This window comes from Onychomys torridus, chromosome 5 (assembly GCF_903995425.1).
Source record: "Onychomys torridus chromosome 5, mOncTor1.1, whole genome shotgun sequence".
In the NCBI taxonomy this organism is placed as follows: Eukaryota; Metazoa; Chordata; class Mammalia; order Rodentia; family Cricetidae; genus Onychomys; species Onychomys torridus.
In genome coordinates, this window is record NC_050447.1 from 114,943,934 (window position 1) to 114,965,819 (window position 21,886).

Here is a 21,886-nt window from a genome sequence, read left to right on the forward strand (position 1 = left end):
TTTTTTCCTTTTCGGGCCACTTTTCTATGAGAGGGCAGAGATGAAAGTCACTTTGGATTCAATTCCTTTGACCATGGATACCTTTCTCCAGATGTCAATACAACCCGTTAATTTGTAGGTTAACTCTAAAACTGGAAAGTAACAGTGGGGAGGAATGGGTCAGTGGGAAGGGACTTGACTTTAAAGCCTGAGGGCCTGAGTTCAGATCCCCAGAAGCCAGACATGAGAACAGGTGTCTGCAATCTCCCCACCCCCACAGGGAAATGGGAAGTGGAGACAAGAAGTGTGGAGGCTTTCTGACCAGCTAACCCAGTGGACACAGCAATGAACAAGTGGGCCTTTCTGCAGCAAGGTAGAAGGGGAAGTCCAAACTTAAGGTTGTCATCCCCCCACACACACCCATGGCGTTGTAGCCATATTCATATACATGAGTGTGAGCTTATGCATATGCACGTGCAATTCTTTTAAACACAGCATGGTGAAGCCAAAGGACCTTCTATAGAAGAGGGAGCTCTCCATCAGATGCTGTAAATGAGAGCCAAGGTCCCCATGAGCTGCCACCATGGCTTCTGTTGCTCATTGTGGGAGGTGTGTGAGCCCTATGTGTTCATCCAGGAGCCTCTGCCAGCTCAAGGTCTGCAGTCTTCCCACACACCTGTTGTCTACTTCCACTAGATGTAGTGACCCCTGCTTCTCTTTGGGTCTCATGAGAAGGCCTCTTGCTTAGATCCCATGGAGGAAGGGATGCTTAGAACTGTGTGGTTTCTGGCTCTCTGTGCAATGGAGAAAACAGGGAAGAAGGTGGGCAGTTCCAAGTTGGCCCCAGTTGAACCCAATTGATTATATAACTGTAATTCAAATGTTGCACATATAACACATTGTGTGTGGCAGAGAGCATATGAGAGTGTATGTGGGTTCCACAATGTCTGCACATGTGCAGCCAGGGCTCAATAACAGCCATCTTCCTCTAGCACTCTCTTTCCATATCTATCTATCTATCTATCTATCTATCTATCTATCTATCTATCTATCTATCTTCTATTGAGACAAGGTCTCTCATTTCAGCAAGAGTGGCTGGCCAGTGAGCCCAAGGGATCTGCCTTTCTGTTCCCTTCCCATCCCCCACCATTGGGGTTACAGAAGTGTGCAGGCACTACATGGATTTTTACATGGGTGCTAGGGGATTAGAACTCAGATCCTCATGGCTTGCACAATACCTTACCCACTGAGCCATTTCCCCATTCCCATATATAACATTTAATTTGCCCTCCACAACATTTCTGAGGCTTAAAGAGGGTCAACATATTTTTCCTATTCTAAGGAATCCAACTATCAGACAAGTTTAATAACTTTCTCAAAACCAGGCAAGACAACGGCAGAAACACCATCATGTTGTGGATTGCAAAATTCTTCCCCCATAGGTTCATTCATGTGTTTGAACACTTAGTCCTTAGCTGGTGAACTTATTTGGGAAGATTCTCGAACCTTTAGGAGGTGGAGCCTTGCTGGAGGAAGTAGAGCATAGAAAACAAACCTTTTTTTTTTTTTCCTCCATGTTCTACTTCCTGTTCACTCTTTGCTTCCTAACTGGCAATGCAGGGTGACCAGCTGTCACCTCAGTGACAGCTCAGTGCAAAAAGAACAAAAGCTACTAAATCCAATGGTCACCTTCAGTTGGACATATAACCCCATATTACAGATGCCAAATATCCTTCAACAAATATTTCTCATGCAGCTTTTCTTGCCAAGCTTACACCTTCTGTGCTCACAATGACAATTTAATGCTACCAACTCTGACACTGGATTATGAAGTATTATTTTAAAATATGTCAGTATAACTATGCATATTAATTAAAATGTTCCCACATATAAGCCTTGAACTTGACTCCCTGAGCTGATTGGAGACAAAAGACCTTTATTATATGCTATTTGACAGGCTAAGTGTTTTAATATCTCTGCCAATCATTCCTACTGAGGCATAGTCATTGTTGAGCATGAAATAGATAAAAAAGAAAATCTCATGGTACGATCATCTGCTAGAGTCATGTGATCCAAGGAAAAAAGACAAGCAATACTGGTATCTGCAAGCAGAAGTCCCTGGTGGGACTGTTAGCATCACTGTTTCCTTCCTGTTAAGACCATCACAGTTTGATAATTGACTCTCTGAGGGGAGGGTTCATCACATACCTGTGGATTTGACACTAATGGAGGTATTCACTAATGATGTCTGGAATTCTTTCAGCTGCCCACAGCTGTTAAAAGATTACAGGTGTACACATGGCACTCTAAAAGAATTCCTGAGTTTATGAAGAGACCCCCAACCTGGAGCAGACCTTACTCACCCTTCAGACTTGTGTCTCTCATACCGCTTAGTATGCGTGTGTGTCCCAGAGGAAGTTCTGGCCTATGCCCCTTTCCTCCCTCCTCTTTAGCTTTGCTTGAATAAAATATTTTAGAAGTGGAGGGATGGATCCAGCAAATCTGTAAAGATGCTGGGACAGGGAAGAAGCCAGATGTTTTAGCCCATTTAGTGACTTTGTAACAGAATCCTAGAGCCTGTGTGACTTATAAAGAAGCCTGTTTTTTATAGTGCTGGAGTCTGGGGAGTCCAGTATTGAGGGCTCTGCATCTGGGGAATGGCTACTTGCTCTATCATCCTATGAAAGTAGATGGAGAGGGGGTAAGGCACATGAGGGACGAGAAGGGAAAGTCAAACTCATCTTTTTATTAGGGACCCATCCTCACAGATCACTTAATTGTGCTCTTACTAGATACAATTGATGCGTTTATGAAGAGTGGCACTCTCATGACCTAATCACCACTTAAGGTCCTACCTCTCAATACTGCTGCATTGGGGACTGTTTCCAACATGGGACTTAGTGGGAATATTCAAGCCACAGCACCAGTGGCAGGAAGGCTATTGGCGATTTAAAAAGACTTGGTGAGATTCAGGTAGGGGACTGCAAAGCAAGGTCTTTTGGGCAAGCGTGAGATGTTTAGGTCATAGATTGGGAGAACTGATGGAAAGGATGAGTTGGAAGTTGAGAAACCCAAAGCATGGACACAAAGCACAGAGAACTGAGAATGCATGCAGGGACTGGAATCCTCAGACAATCTTTTTAGACCATCCAAGGGGCTAATGGGTAATGCCCAGCAGGATTATTCTACTGGCTGGTGACCCACCCAGAGGAAGGGGAGGGATGGGAGAAGCGGAAGAGGTAGAATTCCCCTTAGGGGATTTAGGCACAAGTGGTATGAGGTAGGCAGAGGAGATGGAACAGGCAGGGGAGAGGTTCAGTGGGGGCTGGGTGAGGGGCTTGCAGCCGCCATGTTCAAGGCTGAGTCCTCACAGAAGCCACTGGAATGGCTGCCTGTGGGGTTATTAAGCAAAGAGAGTGAAAAGATGGCTTTTCTGTACTGGCTGCTTCATCAGGAAGGGGGTGGGGCGTCCACTCAAGTCTGGCTGGGGAGTCTGCCCAGCCCACACACCAGGCTGCCTGCTCTCTCGAATTCAGATTATGGGACTTTTGGTCTCTCCTACCTACTTAGCTTTTTATTTTTATCGCTTGGTATTTCAGCGAGGTCCAGGTTCTTCTGTTTCAAGTGTCTGCCTCCTGGTAAACTCCTGCAAGTCATTCTTCCTTTTGGGGGATTATACACGGTTGCCATGGAAGTAAGGCTTGGTTGATTCTCACTGGAGGGGGCCCCCTAGCAAGCCCTCAAGCACACTGAATGATTTCAATTACTTAAATTCCTGCAGTTTCTCAGAAGACATCTACATGTTTTTGATGACTTTTGAAAACCTTTGACTTTGATTTAGAAATTGAGAGGCATTTAAAAAAAATCTGTGATCTGAAAGCAGCCTGTTGATAAACAACCACGAATCAATGGAACTTTGAAAGCAGGCCACTCCACCACAAATTGGACCATCTCTGAATTGAGATTAAAAGAAACAAAACAGGCAAGCTGATGCCATCCAGGTTTCTGCTCTCCAGAGAGGAAGAAAACAGACCCAGTGAATGTCTGATTGAGTCTAGTTACAAAATGCCTACAGTAGATGGTAATCCTGAGGGAGGTCATTCATTGTCAGATGCCCTTCTGTTTGCAAGTATGCTGTGGTTCTTGTCATGTAAGTAAGTGTTGACAAAGCCTCACTGGAGTTTTAAGTACTCATCTGCCTTCTCCAGGTCCCTCAGGTGAGTGCTGGAGGGCTGTCTAACCCACCTTAGGTTAGGAAGTGAGCACAATGAAAGGAAGCGCTGTGAGAAATGTTTCTAAGGAACCCATAACCACGCCCTTGTGGTTATGTGTCAGGCTGACATCCCATCCAAAGAACTGTTAGGGTGTGGTTAACAGCTGTACTTCTCTGAGCTGAGGCTTCCTAAACACCCCAGCATCAGGCTCTTCCCCATGGTGGTGGTGGTGTGACCACAGGAGCTCATGCCCAGCCTTCGCCAATGCGCTTTCTCTGTGGAGTCACAGGAGAAGGTGTTTCCCAGCACTGTTTATGCTCACAGTTTAAGTCATATTTTCTGTTTCCAATGTAAACACAATTGTTAGGCTTTAAATATGCCTCCTTCTTGCCAAAATTCCTGCTGAAACTTGGTTGCCAACTTAGCAGTGTCAGGGCCTTTGGGAAGGATTCCTGTTTTTCTCTAGTGACTGGACTGGCTACTGCAAGAGTGTATTGGTTTTTCCCTGAGGCCACTGTTACAAGGGGTCCCCTGCCTCTCGCTCTTCAAATGTTGAGTTGTCAGTTTCTCCTGAGGATCCATCACGGATGCCATGTACATGTAACAGCAAGAGGCCTTCACCAGGTTCAGCCACCTAATCTTGAACCTCTCAGTCTCCAGGACTGTGGGCTCAATAAACCTCCCCTTCTTTTATAAATGTCATAGTCTCCAGTATTCTGTCATAACAGGGAAATGGGCCAAAACACTAGTCTAGAGCAGAAAATGGCCAGAGAACATTTTAGAGTTTAATGATACAAGAGATTGGGATCAGAGGTGATGTGAAATGGTTGCCTCTGAGTTTATGACTCAAAGGTATTTCATAGCTTCTTCAATAGGTAGCACATTAACAATGCATGGGGACAGGATGACTGCAGAAATGGCTCTGTGGGAAAATGCTTACTGCTCAAGGGTGAGCACCTATGGCTGAGTCTCCAGAACACACATGCAAGCTTGGCATGGTAGAGCACATTTATAATCCTAGTATCTTCATGAGAGAACACACATGCAAGCTAGGCATGGTAGAGCACATCTGCAATTCCTAGCATCTTCATGAAATGGGAGGTAAGGACAGAAGAACCCTGTCTTCAGAACCAACCAGAGCTAAACAGCAAGACCCTACCTCGAGCACGGTGGACACTGAGAACTGACATGAAAGGTGGTTCCCTGACTTTCACATGCACATCAAGCACACATGTCTGCAGGAATTCACAGGAACACACATACTGGCGCGCGCGCGCGCGCGCGCGCGCACACACACACACACACACATACACACACACACATACACTCACTCACTCACTCACTCACTCACTCACTCACCAATACTCCTGGTGGAAATGAGAAAAGGCCACAGGGGATCTGTAGTATTTCTTGTGTTTGTAAGCAAATCTATAACCATCTAAAAGTAGTTATTAAGAGCAAATTAAAGAATAAAGGAAAACATACAAATAGTAGGTGTTGCATGTTTCCATATAAAGATTGTGTAGGGCCTGGAAACAATTCTCTAGTGACTGATGTGCCTTGAGGAAAAGACGTATTAAACATAAAAGTGTCAAAGAAAACATGTTTATGGTTCAGGGTCATCAGCTAGATCTAGCTTGTCACAGTCAAGCCTCGGCTTTCTCTTCTGTCCCCCTCTGAAGGTGTTCAGCATGGAGAGTTGGAGGCGTTTCAGTTCTGATTCTTCACCACATTTATGTCTCCAGGAAGCAACACAAGGTGATGAATCATCACTACTGGGTAGCAGCTAGTGCTGTGAGGTCACAGCAGCATCTAAGCAAATGTTCACAAACGCCATACTCATTTAAGAATAGAATCAAAATTGCTATTTTAAGAATGTTATACAAATAGAATTTTAATCTCTTGTTCTTTTCTCTGGAAAACAAGACTTAATACAAGACAAAAATAATGTAGTATCTCTTACCAGAATTTCAACTAGAAAAATAAATGTGGAATTTGAGATTTGGGGAGAGCTTCTGAGTTTCCTAGCTAGTCAGAGTGAGATTTCCCCATAACAGCTCAACATATATGTTGACAACACCTTCAAAATACTCCAACTTCTTTTTAACTTTGTAATTATTAACACTCGTGGACATGGACAATTCCAAGCTCAAAACCTGCTATCAATTTCCTTTGACTACAGGATAACCAACCGACAGTCAACACCACCACCACCAACAACAACAACAAAACAAGTTCTTAGCATTAAAGCTCTTCAGCATTTACTGCATCTGTCTCTCTGCTCCCAACCCCAACTTCAAGCATTCCACATGCTAGGTAAGTGGTCTACTGCTGAGCTACCTCGGCCCCTCTTTCTTGGTTTGATCACTCTGTTCTTGCCAGATTGGCTGTACTAAGTCGAATAGTATCTACTTGGTGTGTTTCTCAGAGAATCAGGATGTTATTAGGCCAATCTGATCAGTGCCCTTATAGAGGAGGAGATGCAGAGGCGCATGCACTCAGGCTGTTTCCCCAATAGTGGCATGCCATTAAGAGGTTTCTGTTAGATTTCTGGGTGGCTAACAGACAACAGTTCATTTTAGTGAGCCAAGGATGGTAGGGAAAGCTGAAGGAAAGAGGGAAAACAGAAGCTTCTGGAAAAACTTAAACTGGGAACTGACAATATCAACACATGAAAATGTCATCTCACCCTTATCAATAGCCTTCAAGATTCAATTTTCTCCTTCCCAGGCCAGTTTTCTTTTCCCCGTCACCACCTGCTCACCTGTATCATAGCATCACTGTCAAATTTCACAGTACCTTATCTTCTTTTCATAGGCAGTGTGCGAGTTTTTAAAGACAGCACTCCACCACAGTTTACTAACCACAAGCTTCAATGTCATTGCTAACTTTGTATAGGCAGAATCCCTTATTGTCTGCATGTTTGGAGAAGCTTTGCAAACTAGAGAGAGAATATGCATTAGTGGTGCCATCATAGAGTAATAACTGAATGATGGTCCCCAAAGAAGTCTACACCCTATTTCCTGGAATCTTAGAGGGTGTTACTTTACATGGTCAAAGGGCTTTGCTGATTGTTATGAGTTGGCTATCATTTGAATGTGTTCCTTGAGGCTGCATGTGTTGGAAATTTGGTACCATGTATGGTGATGTGGAAAGCAGAGGGATCTTTAAGGGGAGAGGGGCCTAGAAGGCAGAAGATTTTATGGCATTGGAATTCTGTTCTTAGGAGGAATTTAGGTAGATCTCTCCAGAGCAAGTGACAGCTGACTTTCTCTGTGGCTTTCTGGTAGATGATGTAATCTACTTCTGCACATACGCCCACCCATCGTTTTCCTTGGAGCCTTTACCCAGGGTATCTGCTACATGTTTGGACTTCCAGCCTCCCAGATGGTGTACTGAACAAATCTCTTCTTAAAAATCAGCCCACCTCAGGTATTTTTCAACCCCTCCTTATGTTAAAAACGAATTCTTGCCTGTCGTTGTGTTTACAATCTAGAGGGCATGGAGTTGGTGGCCACAATGTCTATACTTCAAATTTATCAATATTAACTTTACCTCCGATGTCTCACACTATCCCACAAAGACAAAAAATGGTGCTAAACATACAATTTTGAATTTTTAAAAAATGAACATCTCTTGATTTTTGTCTTTGTGTTTGGAGCTACATATCAGATATATGAGGTTCTATTTCTAGCATATATTCAGTTATATTGGATAGTCTTATTCTGAGACCAGCATTCACTGAAATGTTGAAGGTCTGAGGCCTTCTTAAATAGTGCATTCATTTAATGGATATTCGTGTTATCCCTGAGAAATGGCTTGAAGATTTACTCAGATAAACAGGGGATGTCCCTGAGAGTTTGAAAACACAGAGACATCAAGAAATGTCTAGGCTATGGGTGACCTGTGTCCAAAGAGGTGGTTGGGGGATGAGGAATCAAGAGGGGAGTTTATCCGGCCTGGAAACTGAGAGCAGCCATCTGTGGCTGACATGCCCATGATGGATCTACTTTACTCCTAGGACTCATGAACTGGTATTTAATAGCCTAAACATGAAACAAATAAACCAGTGTTTCGTGCTAGCACTCACTACTGTTCTCTCTCTCTCTCTCTCTCTCTCTCTCTCTCTCTCTCTCTCTCTCTCTCTCTTTGTGTGTGTGTGTGTGTGTGTGTGTGTAGTAGGTTCAATCAGGATTCAAAATTCACTGGATTCCCAAACCCTTGTCAAATGTTGCTCACAACATCTGTGTTACTAAAGTTCCTTTACTGTGACAAAATATGGAGATAAACAATTTAAAAGACGAAAGGTTGTTTGGGCTCATGGTTTTAGTCCATGGTGATGAGGCAGAACACCATGGTGGAAAGTTGGGGGCCAGAACATTGCTGCTTTCCTCATAGCAGCCAGGAAGCAGAGAAACCAAAAGCATAGCCTTGTGCCAAGAGCCACTCTTCACAGGCACACTCCCCTGGCCACTTCCTCCAAGTCAACCCAGCTCCAAGAATGTGCTCAAGCATGAACTCAGGAATCTCTTGATGTGGTCACCCCTCAGCAGCATCATAACTGAGGGCCTGTACATCCACCTATCAACATGTGTCCTCCAGAGGGACACTTGATATTCTGACCTTAATAGCACCACACATGTAACAGTGCTCAATAATTATTTCCAAATGAACAGATGACAATGTATCCAGTAACTAAGAAGCCATGTTTGTTCCTGCCTTGAATTCAAAGAGCCAGAGAAAAGGCTTTCTCTTCATGGAGGTTGTTTTTAAGCTCTATTCATTACCTACTAAGCCTCATGGGTCTCAGATTATAGTTGTGGATAACAGGTAGTGTGATGGGTCCTGGCTGGGATTCTCATATTTTACATGATAATGACTTCCATTTATGCAGTCTTCGGCTGTTTGGAAAGTGCTTGGACACATTCTAGATAATTATGCCTAGTTTTCAAATGCAGCAGAGCTTAGGAGGAACTCTGATCTGTTCCACTCCTCTTTCCAACTTGAACAATGCAGGTTGATTTGCAGAGCAATGCTTTCCCCAGCTGCCCTCCGATGCAGGATAGGGCCCTTATTTCTCCGTTACTAAGAGCCTCTTCCTGTTACTTAAATCTGTCTGCTCTGGTTCTATCTTTAGTAAGCATTTAGATAAGACCTGAGGAGTTAATGCTTTCCTGGCAAACCCTGAAGGAATGCTTTGCTGTTCCATTCCTTCTTTTATGAAGGCCAGAGACTGCTCAGCAATAACACAATCAACTTCAGCTCAGGCAGCCTGTCCATGTGGATACAAACATCCCTCTGAGGTTACCGTTTGGTCAGAAAACGTAACAGGGACAGAAAAATATCTGTCGAACACAACAGTGGCAGTCAGCTCTGAAGGGTGCTACAAGAATGACCAATTTCCAGAGAGTCAGAAGCATTGGGCAGGAAGATCTCAAAGACGCAGTCACTCCTGAAGCATCTAGAAATACAGTGTTGGGAGTGGGGGGGAGTGCCACAAAACTGGGAACACAGATAACGACAAGAAAACTATTGAGAAAAGAAAGTTAGCATCAAGTCAGCATAAGGGATGCTGTAAAGGAAGCTTTCGGTGCCGCAGGGCTCTGGTGATGTCACAGTTATTCTGTGGCAGAGAGAAAGGAGGAGCAGTACAGGGAAGGAATCATTCCACATGGAAGCACAGAGGCCAACTGTCCAGAAGACTGTCTGTCATCCCTCTGGTCCCAGCTTCCCAGCACTGAACCATCTTCTTCAGGCCATCTTAGAAGGGCACTGGTAAAGGAAGTACTGACGAATTGACCCAGTTAGCTAGTCAGCTTCCCATTGCTGTACCAAATGCCTGCGATGACAGCTTATGAAGATAAAAAGGTTTATCAGGGTGCACAGTTTTAGAGGTTCCTTTTGATGACCATTTCACTAACTTGCTTTTTGGACCCATGGAAGAGCAGCATAGCATGCCAGGGAGTGTGTGGAGACGTGAAATCTCTTACCTCTATCTCATGGCCAGAAGAAAGAGGACAGAAGCTGGGGTTGCAAAATCTCTTACAAGAGCATGCTCACCAGTAACCTCAAGGCTTCTCACTAGCACCCATCTCTTCAGTGTTCCACCCTTTGCAAACAGAAAGGACCTAGGGACCCAGGCGTTAACACTCGGGTCTTTGGAGACTACTCTACATATGAACCATAGCACCAAATAACTACCTCCTTCTCTCCCTCATCTCTCCCTCTCTCTTCCTCTCATTCTCTCAGCATGCTTGTGTGTGTGTGTGTGTGTGTGTGTGTGTGTGTGTGTGTGTGTGTGTATACCTGTTAGTTCATGTGCATGGAAGCCAGAGGTCAATATAGTCTTGTCTTCCTGGATTGTTCTCCACCTTAGTTTTTGGTGATGGGGGTCTCTCAGAGCTCACTGATTGGCTAGACTGGCTGGTGAACAAGCCCCAGGAATCTTTCCATCCTTGCCTTTCCAGCCCTGGGATTACAGGCATATGCTGCAACATCCAGGTTTTATTACATGGGTCTGGGGATCTGCCTAGAGCCTCATGCCTGTGTGGTAAACACTTTACTGACTAAGCTATCTCTCCATCCCTATGTCATATTTTTGCGTTTTAATTTTTTAAGGGTGGAGAGTATATATGTACATAGACGAACTACACAATCCTATAGATGTGTACACGAGAGCATAGGTGTATGCATATGCACGTGGGGGTCCATGTTAGGCATCATTCTCATCTGCCTTCCACTTGTCTTAGAGTTACCATAGCCATGATGAAGCACCATGACCCAAACAGCTTGAGAAGGGAAGAGTTTATTTGGCTTATGCTGCAACATCACTGTTCATCACTGAAGGAAGTCAGAACAGAAAATCAAGCAGGACAGGAACCTGGAGGCAGGAGCTGCTGCAGAGGCCATGGAGGGGTGCTGCTTACTGGCTTGCTGCTCATGACTTGCTCACCCTGCTTATGTATAGAACCCAAGAATACGAGCCTAGGAGATGCTGCTGCCTACAGTGGGCTGGGCTCTCCGACATCAATCTCTAATCAAGAAAATGGTCCATGGGCTTGCCTACAGCCCAATCTTATGGAGGCATTTTCTCAATTGAGGTTCCCTCCTCTCAGATGACTATATAGCTCCTGTCAAGTTGACACAAAACTATCCATCACAACACTTCATTTTATCTGAGATACAATCTATCACTGAACCTGGAGCCCATCTCTTCAGCTAAGCTGGTTGGCAATGAGCTCCAAGAATCCACTTGTCACTAACTCCCCAACACTAGCGTCACAGGAACTTCCCCTGTGCTTATGTGGGAGCAAGGGATGGAACTCGGGGTCTCATTCTTGTCCAGCAAGCACTTTACTGACTGAGTCACCTCTCTAGCCCTTAACTGTCTCTGTACAAGAACTTGACAGAACATCCTTACAGCAGCAAGCTGGAAGGACAGAATAGTAAGGACAGAAAACATCTGGAGGGAAGAGATGCAGCCAGAAGCACTCAGTTTGGGGCCAACATGGAAGAGAAGCAGGATGTTTGGAGATGGTTTCACTAGGAAACTCAGAGTGGGGGAGTTGACAGTGGCTTTTTTGTTTTTGGTTTTTGTTTTATTCATTTTTTGAGATGGCGGTGCAGGGATTTTCTCCAATTAAATGAAGAGAAACATGGAAACACCAGTGTCTAACCCATAGCAGGTTGCCTCGTCCTTTTCTCCCATAACCCAGCCTGCCCACCTCCTTTGACTCTTGTCTGATCTCCCTAAGGGATGGAGGTGAGGACAATCAAGGAGCGAGGGGCAGGCCCACTACTCTCCCCTCCCACATTGTGCAGGCACAAAAAGGCTTAAGCATCTCGGCGCTACAGTATCTGTCTTACTATTAATAATTGGCTCGTGAATATGATGTACATTATTATCCAGCTCTTCACTTCCCAAATGATCAACCACCCATATGGCTGTTTACTTATCAAGGTCACCAGGATTAGGCATCAGCGTCACAACTCCCTGGCAGACATCCAAGCATCAGTAGAAAGTGGGGCTCGAAGAAGGAGGGAGCTGGTAGTCACTGTGGGAAAGGCAGCTGAGCTCCTGAAGGCTGGCGAGGATGCTTGCTAAGTGTGTTTGGCTCCAGATGAAAAGAACTTTCAAGGCTCTGCTTCTTAAACTATGGCAGTAGCATCCAGCCCCAGTGGGTGCATGCTTCCTGTCTCCTCACTTTCTCTAAATTTTGGCTTATTGGCATAAGATGGGGGAGTCTGGATTTTTTTTTTTTTCTAAGTGAAAATTCTCACTTTGACATATTAGTTATTCCTTTGGATTTCCTGGTGAAATGTGAGGCTGCATCAAAGCATTAATTCTGGTAAAAAAGGCACCAGGGAATTAGCATCCGATTACAGGATTCCCTCTCTAGATGAGCCATGGATGATGAATTTGCTGGCCCCAGGCAGGTGACTCGGCCTTTCAGTTATTTTTTTTTCCCATTTGTAAAACTTAAGTTGTAGTACTTATCTAAAGACGCAGGTGTGAATTGAATCAGCTCACTCCCGAGGAACATGTTTTACACAGTGTGATGTGATATGAAAGAAAAGGGGTAGAGGAATGGTTCAGTTGGTAAAGAGCTTGCTCTCCTAGCATGGGGATCTGAGCTTGGCTCCTAGGTACCCACATAATAGCTGGTCAAGGTGGCAGTAAACTCAGCAGGGGTTGGCGTATATTCCCTGGAAACTCATTGGCCAGTCAGCCCAACTAACAACATTATTCAACATGGAGATTTGGGTCTTGAGGAAACCAGAGCACAAAATTCATCCAATGGTCAGTATCTCTCTCAGAAAAATATTGAAACAGTGTTTTCCGGGTGTGGGGTTCATGGGGTAGTATTAGAGGGCAATGAAGCTTTTCCACATCGATTGTTATGAATTTTGAGACAATGAGAGCTTTGAAGGGCAGAAGAAAGTCTTTGGGTAAACTTGGGAGTTTTAAGCCCTTATGAGTTCTCCTGATTTGTTCCTGTCTTGCTTCCTGGAACCTGAGATCTTCCTATTTAATCATTATTTCCTGCTCAGTAGTATGGAAATACATGTGTAAGTGTGGAGAAGCTGAGCCAGGATTGCCCTGGGAGACTATACTCACAGCTTCTAATGAGTCAGGCTTAGGCCTGCAGTGGAGACCTTGACACCTTGCTCAGCCCTGCTTGTCTAGGTCACAGTCGACTCTTCAGACTCCAGTGACCTGAACATCTTAGAGCAGGTTCTGCTTTCAGTGCAGCCCCTCAAAACAGGAGTCAATGAAAACTGCATGCCTGGATAAACCACACTGAAGCATTTAAAGACTAATCTTGTTTGTGACGCACAGTCCTGGAGGAATCTTAGTGAGCGGCCATGCTTTGCCTTTAGAGTAACATATTGTTTGGACAAGGGGATAGATTTTGTTTAAACCTTCCTTTATTCTGTTCCTGGAAATGAATTTCATTATTAGTCATGGGCAAAAGTCACTTCTTTTTCAGAACTGCCAAAGGTCGCCTTTCCCGGTAGCACAACTTTTCAACGTTTTTCTAAGCAACATGACAACTGTCCAGCTCCTTGTCTTTGCTTTCAGTGGACTCCCTCTGCTGCAACAGCAGATTTGCTGATTTATATCCTCAGGATGCTTTCAACAAAAAGTTTGCTTATTTTTATTTTGAGTATATGAGCATTTGACTGCATGTATGTATGTGCACCACACGCCTGCCTGGTGCCCATGGAGGTCAGAAGATGACATCAGATCCCTTGATGAGCAACCATGCAGGTTCTGGGAACTGAACCCCAGGCCTCTGGAAAATCAGCATGTACCTTTAGCCACTGAGCCATCTATCTCTCTAGCAGCGCTCAGCATGCTTTTTAATAGTGACAGGAGGGAGAGACAGGCTGGAGGGCACTGAAGAACAGTTTGGAAACATGCACAGGCACTTTAGCACTCAGTATAAAAGTCACTGATGTTCAAGTTCATTATTTCTCTACTTACCATTGCATGATTAACCCATGCTGGAAAGAAATCATCCAGGCCCTCGGGGTAAACAAGACTTCGATCATAGTGAAAGAGGGTCCAGAATACCAGGAATACAAACTGGAGAGGAAACACAAAAGTACTATTATTAGATTTGTTTTTCAACAGAGGTTTCAAAGCTAACCAAGGAAATAGCAACATAAAAATTGATGGTGGTTTGAAGGACATTGGATATACATTTTAGGGCCATAAAAGGAAAGAGGAAATGCTTATTGTATAACAGTATATCCTGGTTCTCTGGGGATTCTCCAATGAGGGCAATGGGTTAGAAATTGACTGTGGCCATCGTGGCATGCAGAGAAGACTCAGATGAAAAGGATACATAGACCACAAGTCGTTCATTGTTACCAATGACCTCTCTCTAAGCTAATACCAAGAGTACTATGAATGAGCATATGGAATGGCTTGGCATATGTCCTTTGCCCCCTCCTCCCTTTAAGTAGCCATGGCAAAGACAACAGGGAGGCTTGGAGTAGGGCTAAGCACTAGATCATTTGTGAGCTAGGAAAGTGAGAGTTGCTCTCTCCATTGCTCCAAACTTTGGATTCATCTGTGTCTCCTGTATCCCTTGTATGTCCTATCACAGTCTGCCCTCTGTGATGATCTGTGCTACAATGAGGGGGCAGGCTATTAGTTCTCCCATCACACTACCTTCTGAACATGCATAGGCTCAATTTGCAAGACAAATGAACAGACTCCACTGTTCCCTTTAACATCTTGAACTTTAGAAGATTTTCTGAGAGTAGAGGTGGAGATTTTCCACAAAGAAACCTGGAATGCTAAGTGCTTGCCCCATCTGAGAACTCACTGGAGGTAGAAAGTTTCATTGTTCACTTGGTTTTGAAGTCTCCATGCCACAGAAAGCAGGACCATGGTGGGTGAAATAAGGTAGTGATTTCTAATCCCAGGCCCTGCTGCACAGCCCGCATGTATGATCTCAGTCTGTCTCCATCCCAGCTAATGAGCTGAAGCATAAACAGTGTGATAGCAATGTGGGCAGCACTAGCAAACTAGCTTACTTCTGCTTGGGTGTGGCTTGCTGATCTTATGTCTTTTTTTTTCTTTCAAATTTTGTATTTGATAGCCTTCTGAATGTATAGACAGGGGATATTCTTCCCCACCTAGGACTTTCCTTCCCACCATCATGATGGAAGCAAGTCTGTCCCATTTATACGGTCAACCCCTATCATTCACAAGGATACTCCAATCCATAGATGCTTAAGTCTTGTGTATATAATGGAATCACATTTGCCTAAGACCCTTTTACACTCTCTTGTGTGTGTTAAATCACTGAGTGACTTTTTATAATATCCAGCACAATGTTACATGGTTGTTATAAGTATTTTTAGTTTGATTTTTATTCATTTGTCAGATATTTATGATCCTTAGTTGAATTTGTGGGTGCAAACCATGCATGCAAACATGAAGACTGTTTTTTTTTTATTGTATTTTGATTAAACTTTGCTATCAGCAGCAACAAGGACCAAGCATAAGACCTACATAAAGACAGAAAGTTAATGATAAGCTCATCTGTCATGTACCCTATTTCCTAAAGACATCAGTGAATGTAGTCAGCCCCCAGACAGGACATTTATGGAAATGGAGATGCTCTGGTTATAACAACTAGTCTCCAGACAAACTTACTGTTCCAGGAGAAGTGTCCATCCATTGTACATGCCTATGGTGTGAGATACACATTTGGGCACTTACTGTGGAGACAGGAAAAGCCAATGTGGTAAAAAGTAGATCTCTGAAGGATGTGATGAACTTGATGTCTTTCCTTCCTATGATTCTTTTCAGCACATCATCCAGGCAGGCGACCCCAAAGAAAATGGCCTGCAAGAGCTGAATTCATTACAACAAATGAGCATTTGCCACTGAGGGAAGACTGCAACCCTGTGGGAGCGATGTTGATTTGAGAAGGAGGGGATGTAGTGTTGCTTAGGTGGAGAGCCAATCCAAGGGCTGGGACTCCAGCTCATTGGGCCTTGACTTTCCATACAAAAACTGTTGGAGGAAATTCATTTATGAGATAATAATGTATACAGTATTTAGTCTAATGGCCTTCAGCTAAAATGGAAACAAATAAGAGTTTACAGGGAGGATGTAATGAGGTGTATCGCATGGCCGCACAGACTTAAGACCCAAATCTACAGCTAGGGAGAAGGACCAAGCACAGTGGTGGCATGGCCATGAGTCCTTTTCCAGGAAAGAGAATTACAGAAAAGGCCTAGAGGGCTGGGGAGACAACCCAATCCTCACAACATGAGAGACTGAGTTCAGATCCTTAGCATTCATGTAAAAGCAGGGTATGGTGCAGCACGTGTCTGTAACCCTGGCACTGTGGGGTGAGGGTAGAGACATGTGGACACTTAAAATCACCAGCCCATCAACACAGTCAGTTGGTGAGCTATGGTTTCGGTGAAAGACACTGACTCACAAAATACAGTTGACCTATGGCCTCCACACATATGTACATGTATGTACACATGCACATATTCTCCCTCTCCCCCCCCTCTCTCTCTCTCACATACACACACACACATACACACACACACACATTGAACTCTCACTGAGAAAGCCATAATGAGGGTCATGAGCACAAAGATGGAGCCCTGGGCTGTTTGAAGAAAATAAGAAAATGTAGATAGTGTGAAGCCAGTGCAGGGGCCTGGCTGAAGGCCATAGAGAGGCAATCTGACAATTGGAGAGATTTAAATCACGGGATATCAGAAGCAAGACCCAGAGTTCTGGCAGCTGCTGAGTTCCATGTGGTCCGTGAGGCAAGGCAAGAGAGAAACAGAGTCTCTTTCACTCAAGTAAGATTGAAGGCCCCTTACCCAAATTGGCCCTAGAAATATTTTGGATTATTGATTTCTTTGTCCAGATTTTAGAATACTGACACACAATGGGGATAAAACTCAAGTGTACAAACAAAATTCATTTAATGTTTATGCTCCCTTCTTAAAAATAGCTTGAAGGTAACCTTATATTTTTAAAATATATTTTTTAATATTATTTAAAACTATATTTTTAAAAAATAATTTTGTGCATGAAGTCAAGTTACCTGGCTTTGGATTTGGGATGTTGAGCTGCTGTGGCTATCACTCTGTGTAAATAAAATGCTGATTGGCCAGTAGCCAGGCAGGAAGTATAGACAAGACAAGCAGAGAAGAGAATGCTAGGAACCGGAAGGCTGAGGTGGGGAGACACTGCCAGCCGCCGCCATGACAAGTGAGATGTAAGGTAAGCCACGAGCCATGTGGCAAAGTATAGATTAATAGAAATGGGCTGAATATAAGAATAAGAGCTAGACAATGGCAGGCCTGAGCTAATGGCCAAGCAGTTTAAATAATATAAGCATCTTGTGTTCATTTTATAAGTGGGCTACTGGACTGTTGGGGCTTAGTGGGACCTGGAGAAAAGCTCTCCAGCTACACTGAGCCCTTAGTATGGCCTGAGAGGCAAACCTTCAGTGGTCTTAGAATTTTATACAATGTTACAGCCACTAATTTAAGGCCTGGTGGGTGCTGACTATGCAGAGATCGGGTTGAATTTGAAGTCATCTCAATCTTTAGAAGCTCTGCATTGGCATGTGAGGGGCAGTTGGGTTCTGGATCCCAGGGGAGCTGGGTTAATAACTGATGCGAGTTGGCTGTTGGGGAACAGTGTCTAAAGTCTAGGCTGGAGCAAAGATCTAAAGTTGGCTTCAGGACACTCCCTGTGCTGAGGCATAAGTGGGGGAAGAAGCAGATGTGGACTCAGCTGTGACTCACCACTGAGTCCTCAGACCAGCAGCAAGTGCACTGCCTGGAGCTTCTCAGAGAGCCAGGCTCTTCTCTTCCTGTAGACGTTGGGATCACAGTCCCTGGGAAGAAGGGCCCAATGGTGATTTTTAAGGAAGCACTTATGTGTCCTTACATAGGCAGAAACCTCTGGATTAGACATCCATCATTCATGGTCTTACTAAGGACTCAGACCTCCAACAGCTGACTTATAGTCATGACTTGTTAATGCCAGACTTGAGACTCACTGTTAATTTTCAAACATTCTCATGATGTGCTAGCATTAAGCTTGCAGGCCCATCTTAAAGATGAGGAAAATTTGCCAGTGGTGGTGGTGCACACCTTTAATCCCAGCACTCAGGAGGCAGAGGCAGGCAGATATCTGTGAGTTCGAGGCCAGCCTAGTCTACAGAGCGAGTTCCAGGACAGCCAGGGTGACATAGAGAAACCCTGTCTTAGTGGATGGGGGTTTGAGGAAAATGGGATAAAGAGAAATTAACAAACAAAACATCAGATTTCTCAAGCAGTCCACACAAAATTCTGTGGGAGGTCGGAGGAGAATAATTCTACCTGAGTGAGAAGATAAAATACTTCTTTGAAAAGTATCAATGTCTGGTTTCTACCCTAGAGATTCCCTTTTAATGGGCCTGTAGACAAAGTCCAGGTAATTGGGGGGGAGGTTAATAAATCTTTCCAAGGCTGCCTTTTCTGGTGTGTGTGTTGGTGGGGTGGAGGGAAGTTTAGCCATGGATCTACCTTGGGTGTTGTTCCTCAGGAGCCTTCTTCCATCCTGGTTTTTTAGGCAGATTCTACTGGGACCTGAAGCTCTCTGCTTCAGCTAGGCTGCTCAGCAAACAATCGATCTGCTCATCTTTACCTCCTCTGTGCTGGGATTACAGGTTCATGCCACCACACCTGGCCTCTTACGTAGGTGATGAAATGACAGTTCCATCCTGAAGCTTGTGCCCAGGCACTTGACCAGCTGAGGCATCTCACTTGCCACATTCCTGGGTTCTCCTCATCCTGGGTAGCTGAGACTGAGGCCCATCTGTTTAACCAAACATCCTCTTGGAAATATAGACCGGGTGGTCTCAGAGAGATGGGAGTGGGAGAAGACGACTTAGGTAGCCAGTCCTTTGAGGTGGAATGGAATCACTAAGGGAGCATGAGTAGGGGACAAATGCTGGGAAGTTTCCTTTTGTGCGGCACGGGGTGAGGCAAGTGTTATCCAAGGTAGCCGAGGCAGATTCAGGGGCAGAAAACAAACTGGGGGAGAGTCAAGGTGCCTAGCAGAGCAGGAGGCTTCCCAAGGACAGAGGGTGTGTGTGGGAGGCAGGGAAATGGCCAGTTCTAAATGCCATGCAGAGGTTCCCTCCACAATGTTTATTCCTGCTGTCTGTGCCTTTGGAACTAAGCCCAAGAGCTGTAGAATTCTGAATGTGCTCACAGTCGTTTGCACACGGATGTCAGAAGTTGCATCTTCTCCCTCCTCCTTCCCCAACCCACATAGCTCTCAGACCTAGTTTCACTTCCAGATACTCTGGTGGTGGCAGCCCCTTCCTGTCTTTGCAGAAGCAACTATGGGGTCTGGGCTCTGTTGGTCAACACAGCATTTCATCACACACTGATCATCCTCAAGATCTGGCATCTTTGGAAGAAAGACTGCCTCCACCCAGAGAGTGAGTTTATCCTACCCTACGTCCTTTGGCCAGAGCTTCTCAGAGTCACTGAGAGTCAAGCCCATCTTCTTCCTTGCCCATCTCAGCCATGGAGTGTGGAAACCAGATTAAGGAAGAAAGTATATTACTCAGCTCCTCCGAGGTTTCTCTCCATCAATATGAATTAGCTCCCCACTGTAAATGTGACAATCACCTCTCCCCCTCCACCCCCGGCTCACACATCGTCTTGCAAGACATATGCCACACTGGCATTTCCAGATGCCAACTCAGTGTGAGGCAGTCTTGCTGCCATTGATCTGAGTGCTGACATCCCACATAAGTATCAACAATGAATATTCGGGTAGCAGCAGGTCCCACATGAGTGTTGGAGAGGAAGGCACTAGGGTGTTGCCAAGTCAAAGACATAGGCTAGAGCTGGGGCATACAGGGGCCACTGAGCAGAGTTGGAGGATGAGAAGTGTGAGAAATTAGAGGTTCTAGGAAGTCTTGAGGGGTGTCAAGAGCACACTTGGGTCAACTCAGATCATTCAGATGGGTAGTGATCTGCTTATCTACCAACAACAACAAAAAAAGAGTTATCAGGAGAAAATGCCACAGTTATGGACTCCTCTGTATCCCCTCCAGAAATGTATTTGTTGATGTTCAAATACCTGAGGAATTCTCAGAATGTAACTATATTTGGAAATAGAGTCTTTAAAGAATTAGGTTATAATGAGCACACACAGGCAGGCCCATGCAATCTAACTAGTGTACTCTAGGACACAGATATACATAGGCAAGACCATGAGAAGATACAAGGAAAAGACAGGACGGCAGCAAGCCAGTGAGAAGACTTGATGTCAGACTTGTAGTTTCCAAAACAGTGACACAATAAACTTCCATTATCCATTAGGACAGCCTTGCCAATGATGTGGTGGCTCTAGAAACAGAGCACGAATTGGGATGCTTTTCAGAAACTTACAGCACAATGACTGTCACTTGGATCTCTCAACTGACATGTCATATCAGTGTCAACAAGGAATACGTGGTCAGTGACAGGTCACACATGGATGCTGCTGAGGGAAAGATGCAGCAAGAGCTAGGGTATAAAGGAACCACTGAGCAGAGTTGGAGGATGAGGAGGGTGAGAAACCAGGGGTTCCAGGGAGTCCTGAGGAGTGTCGAGGGAATGTTGGGATCATCTTGGGTCATGCAGATAGAGAATGACCTGCTCATCATTCACTATCCTGGGACAGTGGCTCCCAGGAAAGCAGGCTTCATGGTGTCCTGTTGATCAAAGCCTTTTCATAGCTGATGCTTTCTGATTCATCTTTTCTACCAGCTCTTCCCTGATTCTACTCCAGTGGAATGTTCTGGGCCTTTTCCTGAAATGCTGCTGCTCTAAGTTTGTTGGCTCTCTTTTGTTTCTGTTGCTAGCTAACAAACTTATGACCAGTGACAGAGCTGAATTTACATTTTAAGAAAATAACTAATGTGATTTAAGAAACTGCAGCTAAAGGATATTTAGTTTATACATTCCATGTCTTCACAAATCCGTGAGGATCTTAAAATCATGGAAACTTACCCTTTCTAAGTCATCAAGTTTATTTCCTTGCCCTAAAGCCAAAACCTTTTTAAACAACCCCAGGAAATGAAAATTTCTTCCATTTGAAAAATAATAATTCCAGAGAGGGAGATTCCACAAGTCCCCTGAACAAGACATTATGACTCCTGCTGGATGAGTCAAGCCACCCAGTGCCAAGCCCAAGGCTCCGGGCCTGACTCGGCCACACCGGGACTTTCCTTGCTCTTCCCTCAACCTGATGTAACCCTTGCAGTGAAAGACTGTTCCCAAATTAAAGAGGACATAGGGACTGACTGGGTCAGACATTTTGTCTGGTGGTAGTGAGAGGGTGCAATTGACTGGGAAGGAGGAGAGGATCCTCAGCAAAGGCCATCTGGGCTGGTGTGAAGTACACAATCCCCACTCATTCATCATGTGCATCTAGGTTAAAAAAGACTGAAGTTTCACCAATGTAATCTCAATGATACGGTCTAAATAAGACCCACATAATGATACTACCAGTGGACATGACAATGTGGGTGTGGGAAATTTCACCCCTAGGTTTTTGCTGAATATTTGTTTATATTGTGAAGATGTGTCTTTGCCCAAGCACCTTCTGATTGGTTTAATAAAGAGCTGACTGGCCAATAGCTAGG

General features: G+C 44.5%; 1 protein-coding gene across 1 annotated transcript in view; it reads right to left on the reverse strand.

The window, feature by feature from the left end:
• LOC118583439 (androgen dependent TFPI regulating protein) overlaps positions 1 to 21,886 on the reverse strand; it is a 63,991-nt gene that overhangs the window by 35,956 nt on the left and 6,149 nt on the right. Inside the window, exons 2-3 of the mRNA XM_036186763.1 lie at positions 15,934 to 16,068; positions 14,182 to 14,283 (exon numbers count right to left, since the gene is read on the reverse strand). Of these exons, the coding sequence (XP_036042656.1) occupies positions 14,182 to 14,283; positions 15,934 to 16,068 (237 nt within the window). The remainder of the gene's footprint in view (positions 1 to 14,181; positions 14,284 to 15,933; positions 16,069 to 21,886) is intronic.